Source organism: Anopheles gambiae, chromosome 3, assembly GCF_943734735.2.
Source record: "Anopheles gambiae chromosome 3, idAnoGambNW_F1_1, whole genome shotgun sequence".
Classification (NCBI taxonomy): domain Eukaryota; kingdom Metazoa; phylum Arthropoda; class Insecta; order Diptera; family Culicidae; genus Anopheles; species Anopheles gambiae.
In genome coordinates this window covers 44,876,142-44,891,257 of record NC_064602.1, presented here as the reverse complement: position 1 = coordinate 44,891,257, position 15,116 = coordinate 44,876,142, and the positions used below count along the sequence as shown (strand labels likewise).

At 40.8% G+C, this 15,116-nt stretch overlaps 2 protein-coding genes across 4 annotated transcripts; one reads left to right on the top strand and one right to left on the bottom strand.

The window, feature by feature from the left end:
• Window positions 1–8,760: 8,760 nt before the first annotated feature.
• LOC1279331 (large ribosomal subunit protein eL43) lies at window positions 8,761–9,838 on the bottom strand. Its single transcript, XM_319038.5, has 3 exons — window positions 9,682–9,838; window positions 9,246–9,374; window positions 8,761–9,168 (listed from the first exon to the last, which is right to left on the bottom strand). Exons 1-3 carry the CDS (start codon window positions 9,682–9,684, stop codon window positions 9,031–9,033), a joined length of 270 nt encoding a protein of 89 aa, XP_319038.4. The 5' UTR covers window positions 9,685–9,838; the 3' UTR covers window positions 8,761–9,030.
• A 1,391-nt stretch (window positions 9,839–11,229) lies between these two features.
• On the top strand, window positions 11,230–14,842 carry LOC1279330 (transmembrane 9 superfamily member 2). Of its 3 annotated transcripts, none has more exons than XM_061658035.1 (5): window positions 11,230–11,382; window positions 11,869–12,351; window positions 12,437–13,626; window positions 13,700–13,859; window positions 13,968–14,842. In XM_061658035.1, the coding sequence occupies exons 2-5, from the start codon at window positions 12,190–12,192 to the stop codon at window positions 14,469–14,471; spliced, it is 2,016 nt and encodes a 671-aa protein (XP_061514019.1). In that variant the 5' UTR covers window positions 11,230–11,382; window positions 11,869–12,189; the 3' UTR covers window positions 14,472–14,842. The 3 variants fall into 3 exon arrangements, with proteins under 3 accessions (XP_061514019.1, XP_061514016.1, XP_061514017.1); XM_061658032.1 differs by lacking the exon at window positions 11,230–11,382 and adding an exon at window positions 11,471–11,638; XM_061658033.1 differs by lacking the exon at window positions 11,230–11,382 and adding an exon at window positions 11,487–11,685.
• The last annotated feature ends 274 nt before the right edge of the window (window positions 14,843–15,116 follow it).

The window sequence follows — 15,116 nt, the reverse complement described above, 5'->3', positions numbered from 1 at the left end:
GAATTAATGAAAAAATCAGATCGTGTAAGCGAATGAACGTGATATTTAGTATGTTTTTTTAATTGAGCGAGAGAGAATGTGTGTGCGTGTGTGTGTGTGTGTATGATTGTTATTGTATGTATGACTGCGTAGATTAAGTAATGTATGAAACTGATGTGTGTGGTGTACGCATGAGAGGGTAACTTGAATTGATACGGATTAATAAATAAAGCTACGGTAAACCCAACACTTTCTCACCCCGTATACGCCTCTTCTACCTTTTAGCACAGATGGGTGAAATATACATGTATGTTACTGTTAAGCGTTTTGTTTGTTTTTCTTTTCTTTTGGTATAATTATTGAATTTGACTTCACTCGATCGAACAATGTGTCTTAAAAGAATTTTGCTCGCCAAAACTGCGTTCCTTATTAATATGTACTAATTAGCAACGCTTATTACTCGAACGTTCTTTTGGGGATAAAATGTGGGATTATTTTTACTGGTAATTTAAAATTACTTCTGTTTTAGGGGGAAAACAAACATTTGCTTGCAAAACACACAAGCAAACATTCGTGGCATTTTGTAAGAATGCAGACTTCGCTATGTTATTTTTACCCAAACCTTTCCTTTTCAGCTGCTCTTTATAAACGAATTCAGCTACTAAACGCTCAAATGCATAATCGAATCAGGACAGGAAACAATAATTAACACAAAAATGAGCAATATACAATGATGATGCACGGCATCATAGGAAAAACGAAGAAATAAGTAGAAAACTTGGGTGTTAAATAATTGATGCAGCAGTGGGATTATTATAAAACCCGAATCGGCAACATGGATTGAAATTTGGAAGGAAAACGCATAAAGAATTGGAAATGGAAAATCTATTCGTAGATCGTTTTGAAACGCAGGTCAGCTGTGCTTTCAAATTATTTTGTTAAAATAATTTGGACTATGCGTGTCTCACGTGTGTGTGGCTTCATCTAAAGAACAAACACTGTTGGGCGTTCACCTGACCTTTCCAATGTACACCTATGTTTTAGGTGTACGAGTAATGAAATAATCAAAACAAACAGCCATTAAACTCTGCTGATCTATTTCCACAGTCGAAAGAGCGGTTCCCCTCGGGTTAGTTATGTGTGCGCGCGCGCGTGTATGTGTGTGATTGAGGTACGAAATTAGGATACTATTTAGCATAAATGATTCTGTGAGAGAGAAAAAAGTAGCGTTTGAGTGAATGCGATTGTGTATGCCATTGTGAGTTTTTAGTCTCGTTGTCAATAATTGTGTGACTGGGCAGAGGTAGACAAATACGAAACAACTATATCATTAGTAGGTAGTAGTAGTGCCAGGTGAATGTGAAATGATACAATAATAGCGCAAGAACGAAAAATGATTATTCAAATTCCAATGAAAACCACCACAAAATGTGTGTGGCCGGGTGTGTGTCTGCGAAAAGCTAGCAAAGAAGCAGATAGTGAACGCGTTACAAGGGAAATCATAACACAAAACACAACCAAAAACGACTGAATATACTAGTTTACACGAAACGAAACGTTAGAAGAAAAAAAAAAAAGAATGCACAACGCAACAACAAGAGGAAAGCGACGACGCGGCAACAGGACAAACCGAACACATTGCGCATATAATGCAGACCAACATTGTTACTCTTACATGTACTTTTTTTTGGTATTTTTGTTCTGCATTCTACAAATTGTTGTATTGCAGCTGAATGTTAAAACGTTTGATCTATCCCCTCCGCTGGGTGATTAAACCGATCCTTCCCGGGGGTTTTGTTGTCGTGTGACACGATGACACGGACAATGACGATTCGCAACGGTGGTCGACTAGTGTTCTGTATTTTAAATGTATATTTTTTTATTACTTTCGAACTTTTGTGTTTTAGCTCAATGCAATTGCGCTTATGGCCGGGCCGGGACACACCTTTCATTACTGTGATGCTGTGTTATAGGTGAAACACTAAACAAGCAAAATCAAAACTATTCTAGCGCCTATGCCCAAACTTGTATATGTACGTTACGTTACACTGGTGCAAATGTAAAGGGCACTTACAACGTAACGCATTGGGATGGAAGTGGGAACAGAAAGGCCCCAAAAGCGCCGCCGACATGCCGACGTGTGTTGGAAACACAATTTTACTACGACAATTTACTCAGGTACCCGATACGGACAAACACAACAAGCAAAATATTGTAAAAGAAACACTAGGGCAGGGATGATGTGTGTGATGAGAGCGTGGTAAACACAAGCGCCGTGGACATGATGGGCGGGTCTGACTGGGAGGAGAGCTACATTACAACATTCTACCGTACCGTAACATATATACAACAATAAGAAGAAACAAAGCAAATAATACGAAAAAAAAAACAATGCAATACCTACCACTACACACTCTCTACTGAAGTACACATAGGGAAAACAAACATTTTTACTAAAACCAAAAAATACACTCCAAAAACACAAGGAATAAACTAATTACTGTATTAGAAAAAGGTGGAATTAACTAAATTTAGTCAACAGAAAAGCTACACACTGGGCTTAGACAGTCCGAGGAAGGGAGAGATAGAGAGCGAAAGAGAAAGAAATCAACGATACATAAGAAAAGACGACTTTAATATTAGTGTAGGCAACACAAAAACACACACAAACACAAGACTACTAGTTGAATATTACGTTTTTAGGGAAAAAAGATCGGTACGTTTGAAAATGTGTGCGTAATGTTGTGTTTTACTATTACATTGCCGATACACAGTGTGTACAGGAAGGTACGAACGGGACGACAAATGAATCTTATATAGCAAAACAAATTGTATGAAATACGGAGCTAAGATCAGTTATGATTTTCACACATCAATTGGATTGATCCAATCGGTTACAGATTTCTTCCGACACCGACTTGTTTGCTGGCCAGATTGTTTAAGGCTAATACGCGAAACAGGAGGTAGACTATAAGGGCACGATATCATCATACAGAACAGGGGACAGAACAGTGACTCTGAGACAATGAGAGAACCACATTTATATGAAATATACTAGGAAAGCAAATATTGGGGAAAACGAAACAACAAAATCATTAAAAAGAACAATTTACCTAGCCTCTCTCTGGGAGGGCCTTTACACAACATAAACACCTGGCGTAACGCGACAATGAAGGAGCTGATGATGGAGGAGAGGACTGTAGGGAAGATGATGGAAGAAATATTAAACCAAAAAAAAAAAACAAACAAGTAAATTTTTCATTCTTGCTAATATTGTTGTATCGAACCCCATGTGTGTGCATTCGAGAATTTAGGAGGAGTACTGTGTGCACGAGATACAAGGTTTTCCGGGAGTTTTCATAGCTGTGGGACACTTTCTTGACTCTGTCTTATTTGAAATGAACTTAATCTAACATGAATTGGACGCTATAGCACCCTTGTTGGACAAATCTAAGAGAAATTTCGATAGAGTCCAATTTTCTTCATATGAATTTCACTTCCCATTAGAAAGAGTCAAGGAAATGTCCAACAACTATGAGAACCCCTGGAAAATCCTGTAAATAGCATGTACGTGAATGTATTATAATGAGTGAGTGTTGCCTTTCACTGGGTTGGAGTTGGTATGAATGTATAGTGATCATTGAAGAGATCAATGCAATGTGAATGTGTGTATGATTTGATGACCGATTTACGTATGATCGAGTAATAATCGAACCAGCAGCCAGCAACTGGTGCAACTACATCCTTGTTCATTTGAATGAGAGAGAGAGAAAGAGATAAAGAGAGAGAGAGAGAGCGTGTGAATGTAATGAAGCACTTCAAATCTATGATCAGGTTCATCTACTACATTGAGTCTTTAAATCTATTAAACTTTTTTGATCTACATTAAAATTACTTGGAAATAGTTCGTCCAAGTATTGCCATTTTTTGTCAATTTTTTGCGATATTCGTTCACATTTTTCCTGTATCATAATGGTTACTACTTATAATTTATATCACATGTTTTAACGTTCAAAGATCAAAGATTGCAGCTTTCGTTTTGATATTTCGTTTTAAAAGATCATGATATTGGCAAAATAATGTTTAGAAACCTGAATTAAATTTTGATAAATCATCCAACAGACAGTGAAGAAATGATATATAAACGGCTTGACATTGCTTCATTGTACCTTGGAATAGGGACTCTAGAACCTTTAAATTTTCATCTCTATGAATACTTAACTTCAACGGAAGCTCATAGTAATGTCAACATTTCTTTATACCGGTTACATTCAAAAGAATCAATAAAACAGGCTGTATATTTTCCCCAAAACGCGGTTTTGATGATGTGTGGTAGCGAGAAAGAGAATGTATGAATGAGGCTCCTCTAGTCATTTAATGGTGTGCATGTGAATGAAGGTGTTGTTTTTGAATGGGTACGATCACGTAATGTTTGCGGGGTATGTATGATCGTGTTCGATACGGGTGAACATATTGTGTATAATAAAGCTGTATGTTAGTGTGCGGCAACAAAGCGTGTGTATAAATGATTTTGAGCGCAAGTGTGTGTGTGTGTGTAAATGCGAATGTGTGCGGGCTGTTAAGGACTTCCTTTGCGGTGAAAAGTACATAAGGTACATACAGTAAACACAACACCAACTGATGACTGACCAGAACCAGGAAGCGGGCGGTAGCGCCTGGTGGCGCCAAATCATCCCAACTGCTGACGGAAACATACAAACACACAACATACACGCTCTGGGACAACACTATGTGGAGGAAAGGTGGGACGTGAACGTGAAGATCGTGAGGACTTTGCATGTTTAATGAGTGCGTGCGTGCGCGCGCACATGATCGTTATGATTATTATCATGTATATGATCGAGTTTGAGACTGACCAATAAAAAAAAGGATGCGAGGGCGCGCGAGTGAAGTTAAAAACATTTTAAACACACACAAAAATTATATACACTCGCATGTTTACGAAACATACGAACCAAGGACACAATGCACACAGCGCTTTTAATGTAAAGTCCGAACACATGACCAAAGACTTTGCAGGAAGAACCTGAAGAATGACCGACTGCTACGTACTATTAGTTTTAAGTCATTTTTATCATTAAACGGTCTGACGCGGACTGCGATCACCACCGGCTTTCAAAAAGCATGATCATCAACATGATCGCGTTCCATTTGGAGGTACGAACGAACCGAGAACAAACTCACTCGCAAGCTCCTGAACTGTTACGACGTTGTTAGGACAAGAGAAAGAAACACATGAATACGAATTACTATTACTGCTACTGCTACGTTTAACTCTACTACTTATCATTAAAAACACATACTAGACACAAACCATTGTGCTGTGAGAGCGAACGAGCGAGCGAGCGAAAGGCGGGTGCACGCGGACGAGTACGGGAACAGTAGGGGCCCATAATGAGAGAATAAGGTGTGCATGTGACGAATCTGTGAATATATGGGGTAATGTTGTGTAACAAGTTGGGGCGTGTAGGTTTTAGAAAGGATATGATGATGGAGCGAAAGCCGAGCGATCGTGTGTATTTTGTTTGCTGCAAGCGCGCCCGAGAGAGAGAGACACATTGATTTGTATGTACAACCGAGTAGCTGAGAGAGCTATATTTGTGTCGAGATTTGTATGAGATTTGTATGAGAGAGTGTGAGCGAAACACGTGCGTTGATGAAAGTGTGATGATGATGATTGATGATGACTGAATAAAAAAGTACATGACTGCCAAAAAGCAAAAAAAAAAAAAAACACAACACACAAACGAACACAATTTATTTAATAATTGTTTTTTTTTACTTAATCCTAACATTGTTACATTTTGCTCTTCTGAGAAATGTTGCTTACAAGGTTTTGTCAGGGGTTCTCATAGTTTACAAATGACAAATCATAAAGAGGCAAGTTATGGGAACTCCTGAGAAATCCTGTACATTAGTGTTTTTTTTTCAATATTAAAAAGAAAAATTTGAAATCGATCTGAATTTTGTGATGCGTGCGCATACTCACAAGCACGATGGAGATGCGCAATGTGCCATTTAGGGATGGTTTACAGGTCGAATAGAAAGAAAATTTTAGAAATAAACCAAGATGCAGGGTGCAATATGCAAGTAAAAACTAAACGAAACAAACAACTTTACTGAACGGCTGTGTTTTGATGGAGAGTTAAAGTTAAAGAACAAGTGTGCTTGCGCAAAGCGTGCAGCGCAAAATGCGTATAACGCAAATACATGTAGACTAGTGAAATGACTTTTCATTTTGCTTCCTCAATGGCTGTTCTTTTCTATTTACACAAAAAGGATGTTTAATATTGTTGCCATATTTCTATTCCTCATTTTCCTCACCTCATCTTTCATTCAAAATTATTAATCTTCCGTTAGTTTTACTAGCTCTCGTGATAGAAGTGATCTGAACAATGAACCATCGATTAATAATGAAAAATATACACTTTTTTAATATAAAAGAGAAACCAAAGGAAAAGTAGAGTGTTGGTGTGTGATATTGTGTTTCTGTGACCGCTTACCAAACGAAGGAGAAATGAAAACACGAAGTATACTGGTAAGTTAAGGGTTGGATAATCACAAAGAAATGTAGATATGGGAAGGGGCAGATTTGTAGACATAGTAGCCAATTAAATTAAAAAAAAGCTCTTTAAAAGTACCGTATTTTAGCATGTATCTAAAATGTATATGTATGCATGTTGTCGTACTCACCATGATGAATTGTTCTACATTAAAAAAGGGCGGCTTTTACATTTACATAATTAAAAAACAACATTGTCTATTTTAGCAATTTAATTAAGTTCAACATTTTAGTGCTTCTAGTACCGTACTGCTTCGAATTACGGACACTTAAGGCATTTTTTTACATTTAATATTTTTATTTTAATTTTTATAATATTTTTTTAACTAATTCAATGTTAATCGGATAAACCTCTGTGTAAGCTCCCTTTACTAAAGCAAAATCTTTACATTTGAAGAAAAAAAAAATAAGATTTTGAATAATTTTACTAGAAACATTGCAAAAAATCATAAAATTATAAAGATATTTTATTTCTTATTCCGAACACCTTTTCAAGCACGTGTTTCAAATTACGAACGTTTTGATTCAAATTCCGGACAGCCTCAAAATTGCGTCTAATAATCTTCAAACTCATACTCACAGTACACTTTGTTTTAATTTCTAATTATTTTATGTTCCGAATATCCAATTCTGAGTGAAGCAATCTTTCTAGAACAACAGAACAAGAGTCTTTAAAAACAGGGGTTTGGGTGCTGTTTTGCTGTTGTACTCGTAGATGAATAAAACCCAGAAACTGCTACACACATTGAGGGGCTTTCCCGTACCGGCCATCAAGCCATTTGTTACATACATCTTCAAATATCGTCGTTTTCGTGTTATTATCACTGACTAAAAACATAATTTTATATAATTAATCACGATTTGCCTCGGCTGTCCGGAATTAAAAACAAGATAAAAAATCTTGCTTCATATTCTGGACAGAATTAAATAGGAGATTTCATCAAATTCAGAACACAATATGATACAACACTATTGTTTTCACGTTGATTAATACTTCCACAATGAATTTCGATGTATTTCAATGCACTTGGACGTGATTAATAGGAATTATCGAAGAAATAACACTGGCGTCGGTTTTAAGCAAAGCTGCCAAGAACGCCCCTGATGGAGAACTGACAGACAGAAAATATTTATTTACTGTGGCATCAGGGCCTACTACGGGTCAGACACATTTATAATTCATTCTAGTGCATCATAACAATTATTTAAAATTAACAAGCCGTATGGTCAGGGACTGGATATGAAGATATTCAGTAAAAATATGCCGAATGCCCGGAATATGAATCATAACGGTACAAGCGAATGGAAGGCCATTAGCATACCATCGGATTCGTTTCGTTTTTTGAGCTTTAGTTTTTGACTTTATGCTTAAATGGTTCCTTTTTGAACACTTCTTGTTTTTTTTTTTGTATTATCTTTGCCCTTTTTTTCACGATAATATTTTATGTCTTTTATTCATTAGACTAGATAGTAATCGAATGTAATGTCACAGCTGTAAAGTGACTACCCGTATATAAGGAGACCCCTCTTAGCCTGATTTTGGTTATTTTCAACCTAAAAGAGGGTCGTTCTACACGCTAAAATATGGTATCGTTCTAGCCCACGCGCAGAAAGGTTTGAATAAAGAATCCTAATATTGGAACTCGGTCTGAAATCAAATTAAAAAGGAAGACCTTACTCACTTTATTTTCTGGCGCTACAACCGCCAAGGTCTCCTCCACGCCATCTTGTCACCTCAATTTGGACCTACCACGCTCCCTCTGTCCTCTGTGGAACGCCTAACAGAACTTCATGGGCTTGGTCGTCCAGTTTCATGTTCAATAACGTCCGCTTATGTGAGGATCCGGGTTCACTTATAGAAGATGGTGCCCGGAGTGAAGTAAAGTGAGAGGCAAATAGTGGCGAAGTAGCAGAGAGGCAAAAACGGGAAATATTTAGAATGTTTCATAAACCACATCTCTATGGATTCAAGACTTAATTAACGAATGAATCTTTGAATATTAATGGCCTTCACCTTTAGGACGGCCTTCCGAAAATACGGCAAACGGGACAGTTTGGTACTGTAAAAAAAAGGTTGATTATACAAGATTATTTTAAAGATACATTGAAATTTTAAATTGGTTGAGGCGACTACAAGCAATTACTGCCACATTTCGGATTTGCACCATGCACGTTAGCGAACCACAACACCCGGATAGTTTGTTTTCCTTTCAGGACTGTTTCCATTCCATTCGTTCCGTACAGAACCCTTCACATTTTATTAACAGACGATCTGATTCACACAAAACGTAGACGATAGGTGCCAATCGGAGTTGAATCCGACGGCGGATTGCTTCCACTAACTAAAACATGATGGAATTTGTCACATTTTAGTTTTGAAAATCAATGGGAAGTATCACCACCACCACCACCACCGGCTACCATTTCGCATGCATCACTTCGGCCTCCCGTTTCCGAGTTAATCCTTTTTACATCTCACGCAGACGTCGGACAGCTGATCGCACCGAGGCGGCTGCGGTAGTCGAGTACACCCAGGCACCGCCAGCAACGACGCGATTGCATCGCTTGCACGACCAGATTCCGACGCAGGACCGCTTCATGGCATCCTACAAATAGAGAAAAAAGGATTTAGCACAATTTTTTATGGTAACGTGCGCAACATATGCGCTTGCCATTCCCTTACCTTGCCGCAGAACGTGCAGGTGTACTTGGCGTGCTGGGTGATTTCCATCTTCTTCACCATCTTACGCAGCGAAGCACCATATCGGGTACCGTATTTACCGACGATTCCAACTTTCCTGGTACGCTTGGCCTAAAACGAGGAGAGATATTGCCTTCGTCAGCATGGTTGAACGATACAAAAGCAACTCAAAATATGATTCCAGCACTGCACAACACCACAGTCTATCCACGCAAACAAGACCGGCGCCACTAACGATAGGACGGGGGGCTAGCTGCTACACATAGCTACCGGACCGATCAGCTAGCAGCGCCCTGGCATGAATTGAACCGCCGCATCAACACAACACAATAGCGAGGAAAATGTGCATCGCATGGCGTTGATTTGATATTGCGCACGTCTGCTGGAACATTATTTACACATTGCACACGAAACTAACCATTATAGGTAAATATTATCCGATATTTTTCAGATTAAAAGAGCTGGCACAAAATGTGTGCACTTTCCTCAATCGGACAGGGACGAAAAGAAAGAGACAGGGCAAATGTCAACAAGCGGAAGTTGCTATTCTGCATCTGACACGAAGGCTGCATACTGTACGAAACGTCACGGAAATGTTTCGCGGCCGTGCTCTTGACTATACAGTGCGTGCTAAAATTATGCGCAATGTTCTAAGCTTGATCCGCTCATAAAAACCCTGTCTATGTTTCGTCGCACGCGATTTTATCGCACATGCTGTCAAATGCTTTTTCAATTCATATAGCGATTATTTAAATGATTTTAATAGTTTAACGAGTATGAAAAAATAGTTTTAGGCTGTTCCCATTATTAGTTTGGCAGATAACATCGAATGCGGCGTCCGAGCGTTTCTACATACAGTCATTATCCGATATACGCTATCGTACGGGACCGAGCGCAATAGCGTATCTCGAGTTTTCGCGTATAGCGGATTTGTATGGAAAAATAGTTTACACTACCAGTTCGAGGGTTGAAAAATATCGCCACAGAGTTTTGCATTACAGTTTTTTGTTGTAAAACAGGTATCTTTTGCACAAATTCAATGCAAGATGCAAAAAGAACATTAAGGAAATTCAAAAAGAGCATAAAATATTTCAAAGTATTAAAATATTTGCAAAAAACACATGGAGCTGTCAATTTTAGAGCAATCGCGTACTGCGAATTCGCGTATATCGAGTATCGTGTACTGCGGATAATTGCTGTACACCGAGAATGCAGCTGAGAAAATAACTGACGGCATGCTTTGACAGCGACTGACAGCATTTTCGGTGAGAGAATTTTCCTCGGCATGCAAAGAACGATGGAGCTGAGAAAAAATTGAATTGCAGTTTATAACGATCGATCAATTATAGTTTGCATTTTTGTCTTATAATCGTAGAAATATTATTAAAAAGTAAAAGAAACTTTTTTGATTTCATTTTAGCGATTAAAATGCATTTTTTCAACATCATTTTAAAAGTCTCATCTCGGCGCTTTTCAGAGCTTCTACACACACCGGCATGAGAAACCGATTGTCAATTCTCTCACAGCCATCTCTCAGCTGCAGTCTCGGTGTATGTAGAAACGCTCTCCGATGTTATCTGTCAAATCCCATATTAAATTTTGAAAGGCCTGCCGATAAAATTGCATCCGATGCAGCATAGAAACGGCCCTAAATGTGCTTTTTTCAAGCGCAAAAAATATAATTTCATGTTGAGATTTTAAATAAACAAGCGATTTAAATAAGGAAACATCAAATATTTGAGCAGTTTGGGAGTCGGAAAATCATCATTATTTGTAATTTCATTTATTTAAAGCATTGTTGATGTTTAAAGACCAAAATGTTGGTCAAATGGCGTGGCAAAATGCATTTCAAACGAATAATATTTTTGATTATTGCTCATCTAAACGCAGCCAAAAGGACTCTGTGAACATGCTCCTTCATATTTGGCGTTTATGACGTATGCAAGCAATGACATGACCATGAAACAGGTTGGTCAACCCAGTTTGGATAGACGGTTTGCTTCGTTGTGGAATGTTTTTTTTATTGAACTTGCACGATTTCTTTTGCAAATCGATAGGATCATCACTTCACACATTCATCATGTCATAGACTTGATTTTTCACTGAAAATATGAGTAAGGTGAGGTTAAAATTACCCACTTTTCCAGACGATCACTATTTTCTAATGTTCAGCGCGTTAATGTCAACTTTGGATGTCAAACTGTGAATGAGAAAAAAGAACTGGTACCACCTTACCGCTAAATCTTTTGTTCTATTCGGCCAACAATACACTGGGTTGGGAAAAGTGTATCTTTTTCGTTGAATTTATAACAAATTCAACGCAAAAAAAAACGATTACATTAAGCAGAATGCTGCTGTTCGTGTGAATAGTACAGGTTAGTTGTGCAAAACGGCCTGAAAAGTGGATCGATAAGGCGTAGAGGTTTGCTACGTTTCATATCACTTTGCCGTTCTTAGTTGGCACCTACGTCTACTACCACCACTAGTGCCAACAGCGGTGAAGACGAGGCTGTCGTCATCGAAAGGAATAGAAAAGAGAAAAAAAACAGTGTTCTGGATCAAATTGTAAATATTCTCCTACTTTTGCGCTTTCTCTTCGGTTTAGGTCTTCAGTTTTCGTTGCGTTCAGAAGGGTCGTTGACTACAGACTGTGCAAACATTGGTTTGTTGGTGCAGCTATACAGTGTAAGGGGTGGGGTGGACGTGGTTTGAAACCGGCACAAAAGCTACTCGTGGAAGGAAGTTAGGAAAATAATACGAACAAAACAACGCTTGTTCGGCGAAAAGAATCCTCGACCGTCCAAGTAAGCAGCACGTAGTTGTAGGCTGCTTGTGGGAGGGTGCGTGTGTGTGAGTGTGTGTGTGTGCGGTTCGTTGTGTGTGTTGCATCCGGTACAGCGATATCGAAGTAACACGATAAAGCATTATGACGAGACACAGTTCTGTCACCGGCGGAATGGGCAAGTTGGCCGTAGCTTTCCTTCCGCTGCTCTGCTTGCTGTCGGCGGGACTGGTGGAAGCTTTCTACCTTCCCGGATTGGCGCCGGTCAACTATTGCCGAAAGTCAGAAATGCAAAAGTCATGCAAGGTGAGTGTGGGAGGAGTGCGCCAGGAGCGAAAACACACCGAAATGAACCGTCTTTTGCTAACGACAATGCACACTTTCTTTGCAGTCCGAGGTAACGCTGTACGTGAATCGACTCAACACGGAAGAGTCGGTGATTCCGTACGAGTATCATCACTTTGATTTCTGTCCCATCGACGAAGCGAACTCGCCAGTGGAAAACCTTGGCCAGGTGGTGTTTGGCGAGCGCATCCGCCCAGGACCGTACAAGATTCAGTTTCTCGAGGATGTAAAGTGCGCCAAGGCTTGCGTGAAACACTACAAGGGAGGCGATCCGGACAGTGACCATCGGCTGATGGTGCTGAAAAAGGGTATGAGTCTTAACTATCAGCATCATTGGATCGTCGACAACATGCCCGTCACCTGGTGCTATCCGCTGGAAAACGAGCGTCAGTACTGCAGCACCGGCTTCCCGATGGGTTGCCTGGTGCGCCGACACCCGGACGGCGAGGAAGGGTGCATTACGAATCCGAACTACAACCGGGCCGGCTACTATTATCCGTTCAACCACGTCGACCTGACCATCACGTACCACAGCGGTGCTACGGAGGAGTGGGGTGTGGCATTCAAGCAGAACGGTGGACGCATCATCTCCGTCAAGGTGGTGCCATCGTCTATTAACCACAAGGACCCGAACGAGCTGAACTGCGACAGCAAGGAACCGATCGAAATCCAATCAAGCGCTCTCCCCAACGGCCAAACGCTCGACATCGTGTACACGTACTCGGTGCACTTTACGCAGAACAACAAGATTAAGTGGTCGTCCCGATGGGACTACATCCTCGAGTCGATGCCGCACACCAACATCCAGTGGTTCAGCATTCTGAACTCGCTCGTAATCGTGCTGTTCCTTTCCGGCATGGTGGCGATGATAATGCTGCGCACGCTGCACAAGGACATTGCGCGATACAATCAGATGGATTCGGGCGAGGACGCGCAGGAAGAGTTCGGCTGGAAGCTGGTGCACGGGGACGTGTTCCGACCACCGCGCAAGGGCATGCTGCTTTCCGTGTTTTTGGGCTCGGGTATACAGGTCTTCTGCATGACGCTGGTAACGCTAGCGTTCGCGTGCCTTGGCTTCTTGTCGCCGGCCAACCGTGGCGCCCTTATGACCTGCGCCATGGTGCTGTTTGTGCTGCTCGGTACACCGGCCGGTTACGTTTCGGCCCGCATCTACAAGAGCTTCGGTGGCATCAAGTGGAAGAGTAACGTACTGCTAACTTCCATGCTGTGTCCGGGGTAAGTCTGACGACAACGTGGAGCTTGTTTTCTGGTGGCATCTCACGCTAATTTAACCAATGTTTTCTTGCAGTGTCGTGTTTGGACTGTTCTTCGTAATGAATTTGATACTGTGGAGCAAAGGCAGTTCCGGCGCGGTTCCATTTTCGACTCTGATTGCGCTGCTGGCCCTCTGGTTTGGTGTATCCGTTCCGCTCACGTTCGTTGGAGCTTACTTTGGTTTCCGCAAGAGGGTGAGTACAGCGTCCATACAATGAAAAAGATTAGATGTATACGCTCATCCACACACAATACACCAACACAATTTAACAATGGTACATTTCTTTAAAATATTGTTGCAGTCACTGGAGCATCCCGTTCGAACTAATCAAATTCCGCGCCAAATTCCGGATCAGTCGATCTACACGCAACCCATCCCGGGCATCATTATGGGCGGTGTGCTACCGTTCGGTTGCATTTTCATCCAGCTGTTCTTCATCCTAAACTCGCTGTGGTCGAGCCAGATGTACTACATGTTCGGATTTCTGTTTTTGGTGTTTTTGATCCTCGTTATCACCTGCTCGGAGACGACGATTCTGCTGTGCTACTTCCACCTGTGCGCCGAGGACTACCATTGGTGGTGGCGATCTTTCCTCACTTCCGGCTTCACCGCCGTCTATCTGTTCGTGTACTGCTGTCACTATTTTGCCACGAAGCTGCAGATTGAGGATGCGGCCTCGACCTTCCTCTACTTCGGCTACACTCTGATTATGGTGTTCCTGTTCTTCTTGCTGACCGGTTCGATAGGGTTCTTTGCCTGTTTCTGGTTCATCCGTAAAATCTACAGCGTGGTAAAGGTGGATTAAAAGTTCGCCTGCTGCCAGGCTGAATTCAGCGTGTGTTTTCGTTTCCGGTAGATTAGCTCTTTCCGTTTTTTGGCACACTTTCCGACTTGGGTTAGTTTATCCGCTGCTTTCGACACCTTATATTTAATTGTATCATATTGTCTATTTCTCCCACCCCACCTACACCGATTTTGATTGTGCTTTGCACAGTAACAGCGCATCTTTGCTTCAAAACAATGGAAAACCCAAACCGTGCTGTTGTCTATGGTTTAATTAGGTTATTGCGCTGCTCGCGCTCGAACAGAGCTTTGATTGCGCAGCCCTTTCGTTACGAAGAGCTCGACGATTGGAGTAGAGCTAGCAACACCGACAATACGCGCATTACATACTAATGATCAACAAAAATAACCATTTTTTTATCACTTGTGACGACGAAACGATTAAACTGCGCAAATTCGAGCAAAAGCAAGCATGTAACGAGGTGGAAGGAGGAAAGCGTGTTATTGGAACGGTTAAACCTGAGGCGTTATGTGGCCCTCAAAGAGAGCTTAGCCGTTTCGGTTTCGCATCGGAAAAAGAAGAAACACAGGCGAACAAACAAAAGAAAACATTCTGTATTTTGTTTATTACAAATTCCAATCTTATTGTTTAATCGTATCGCGAGCA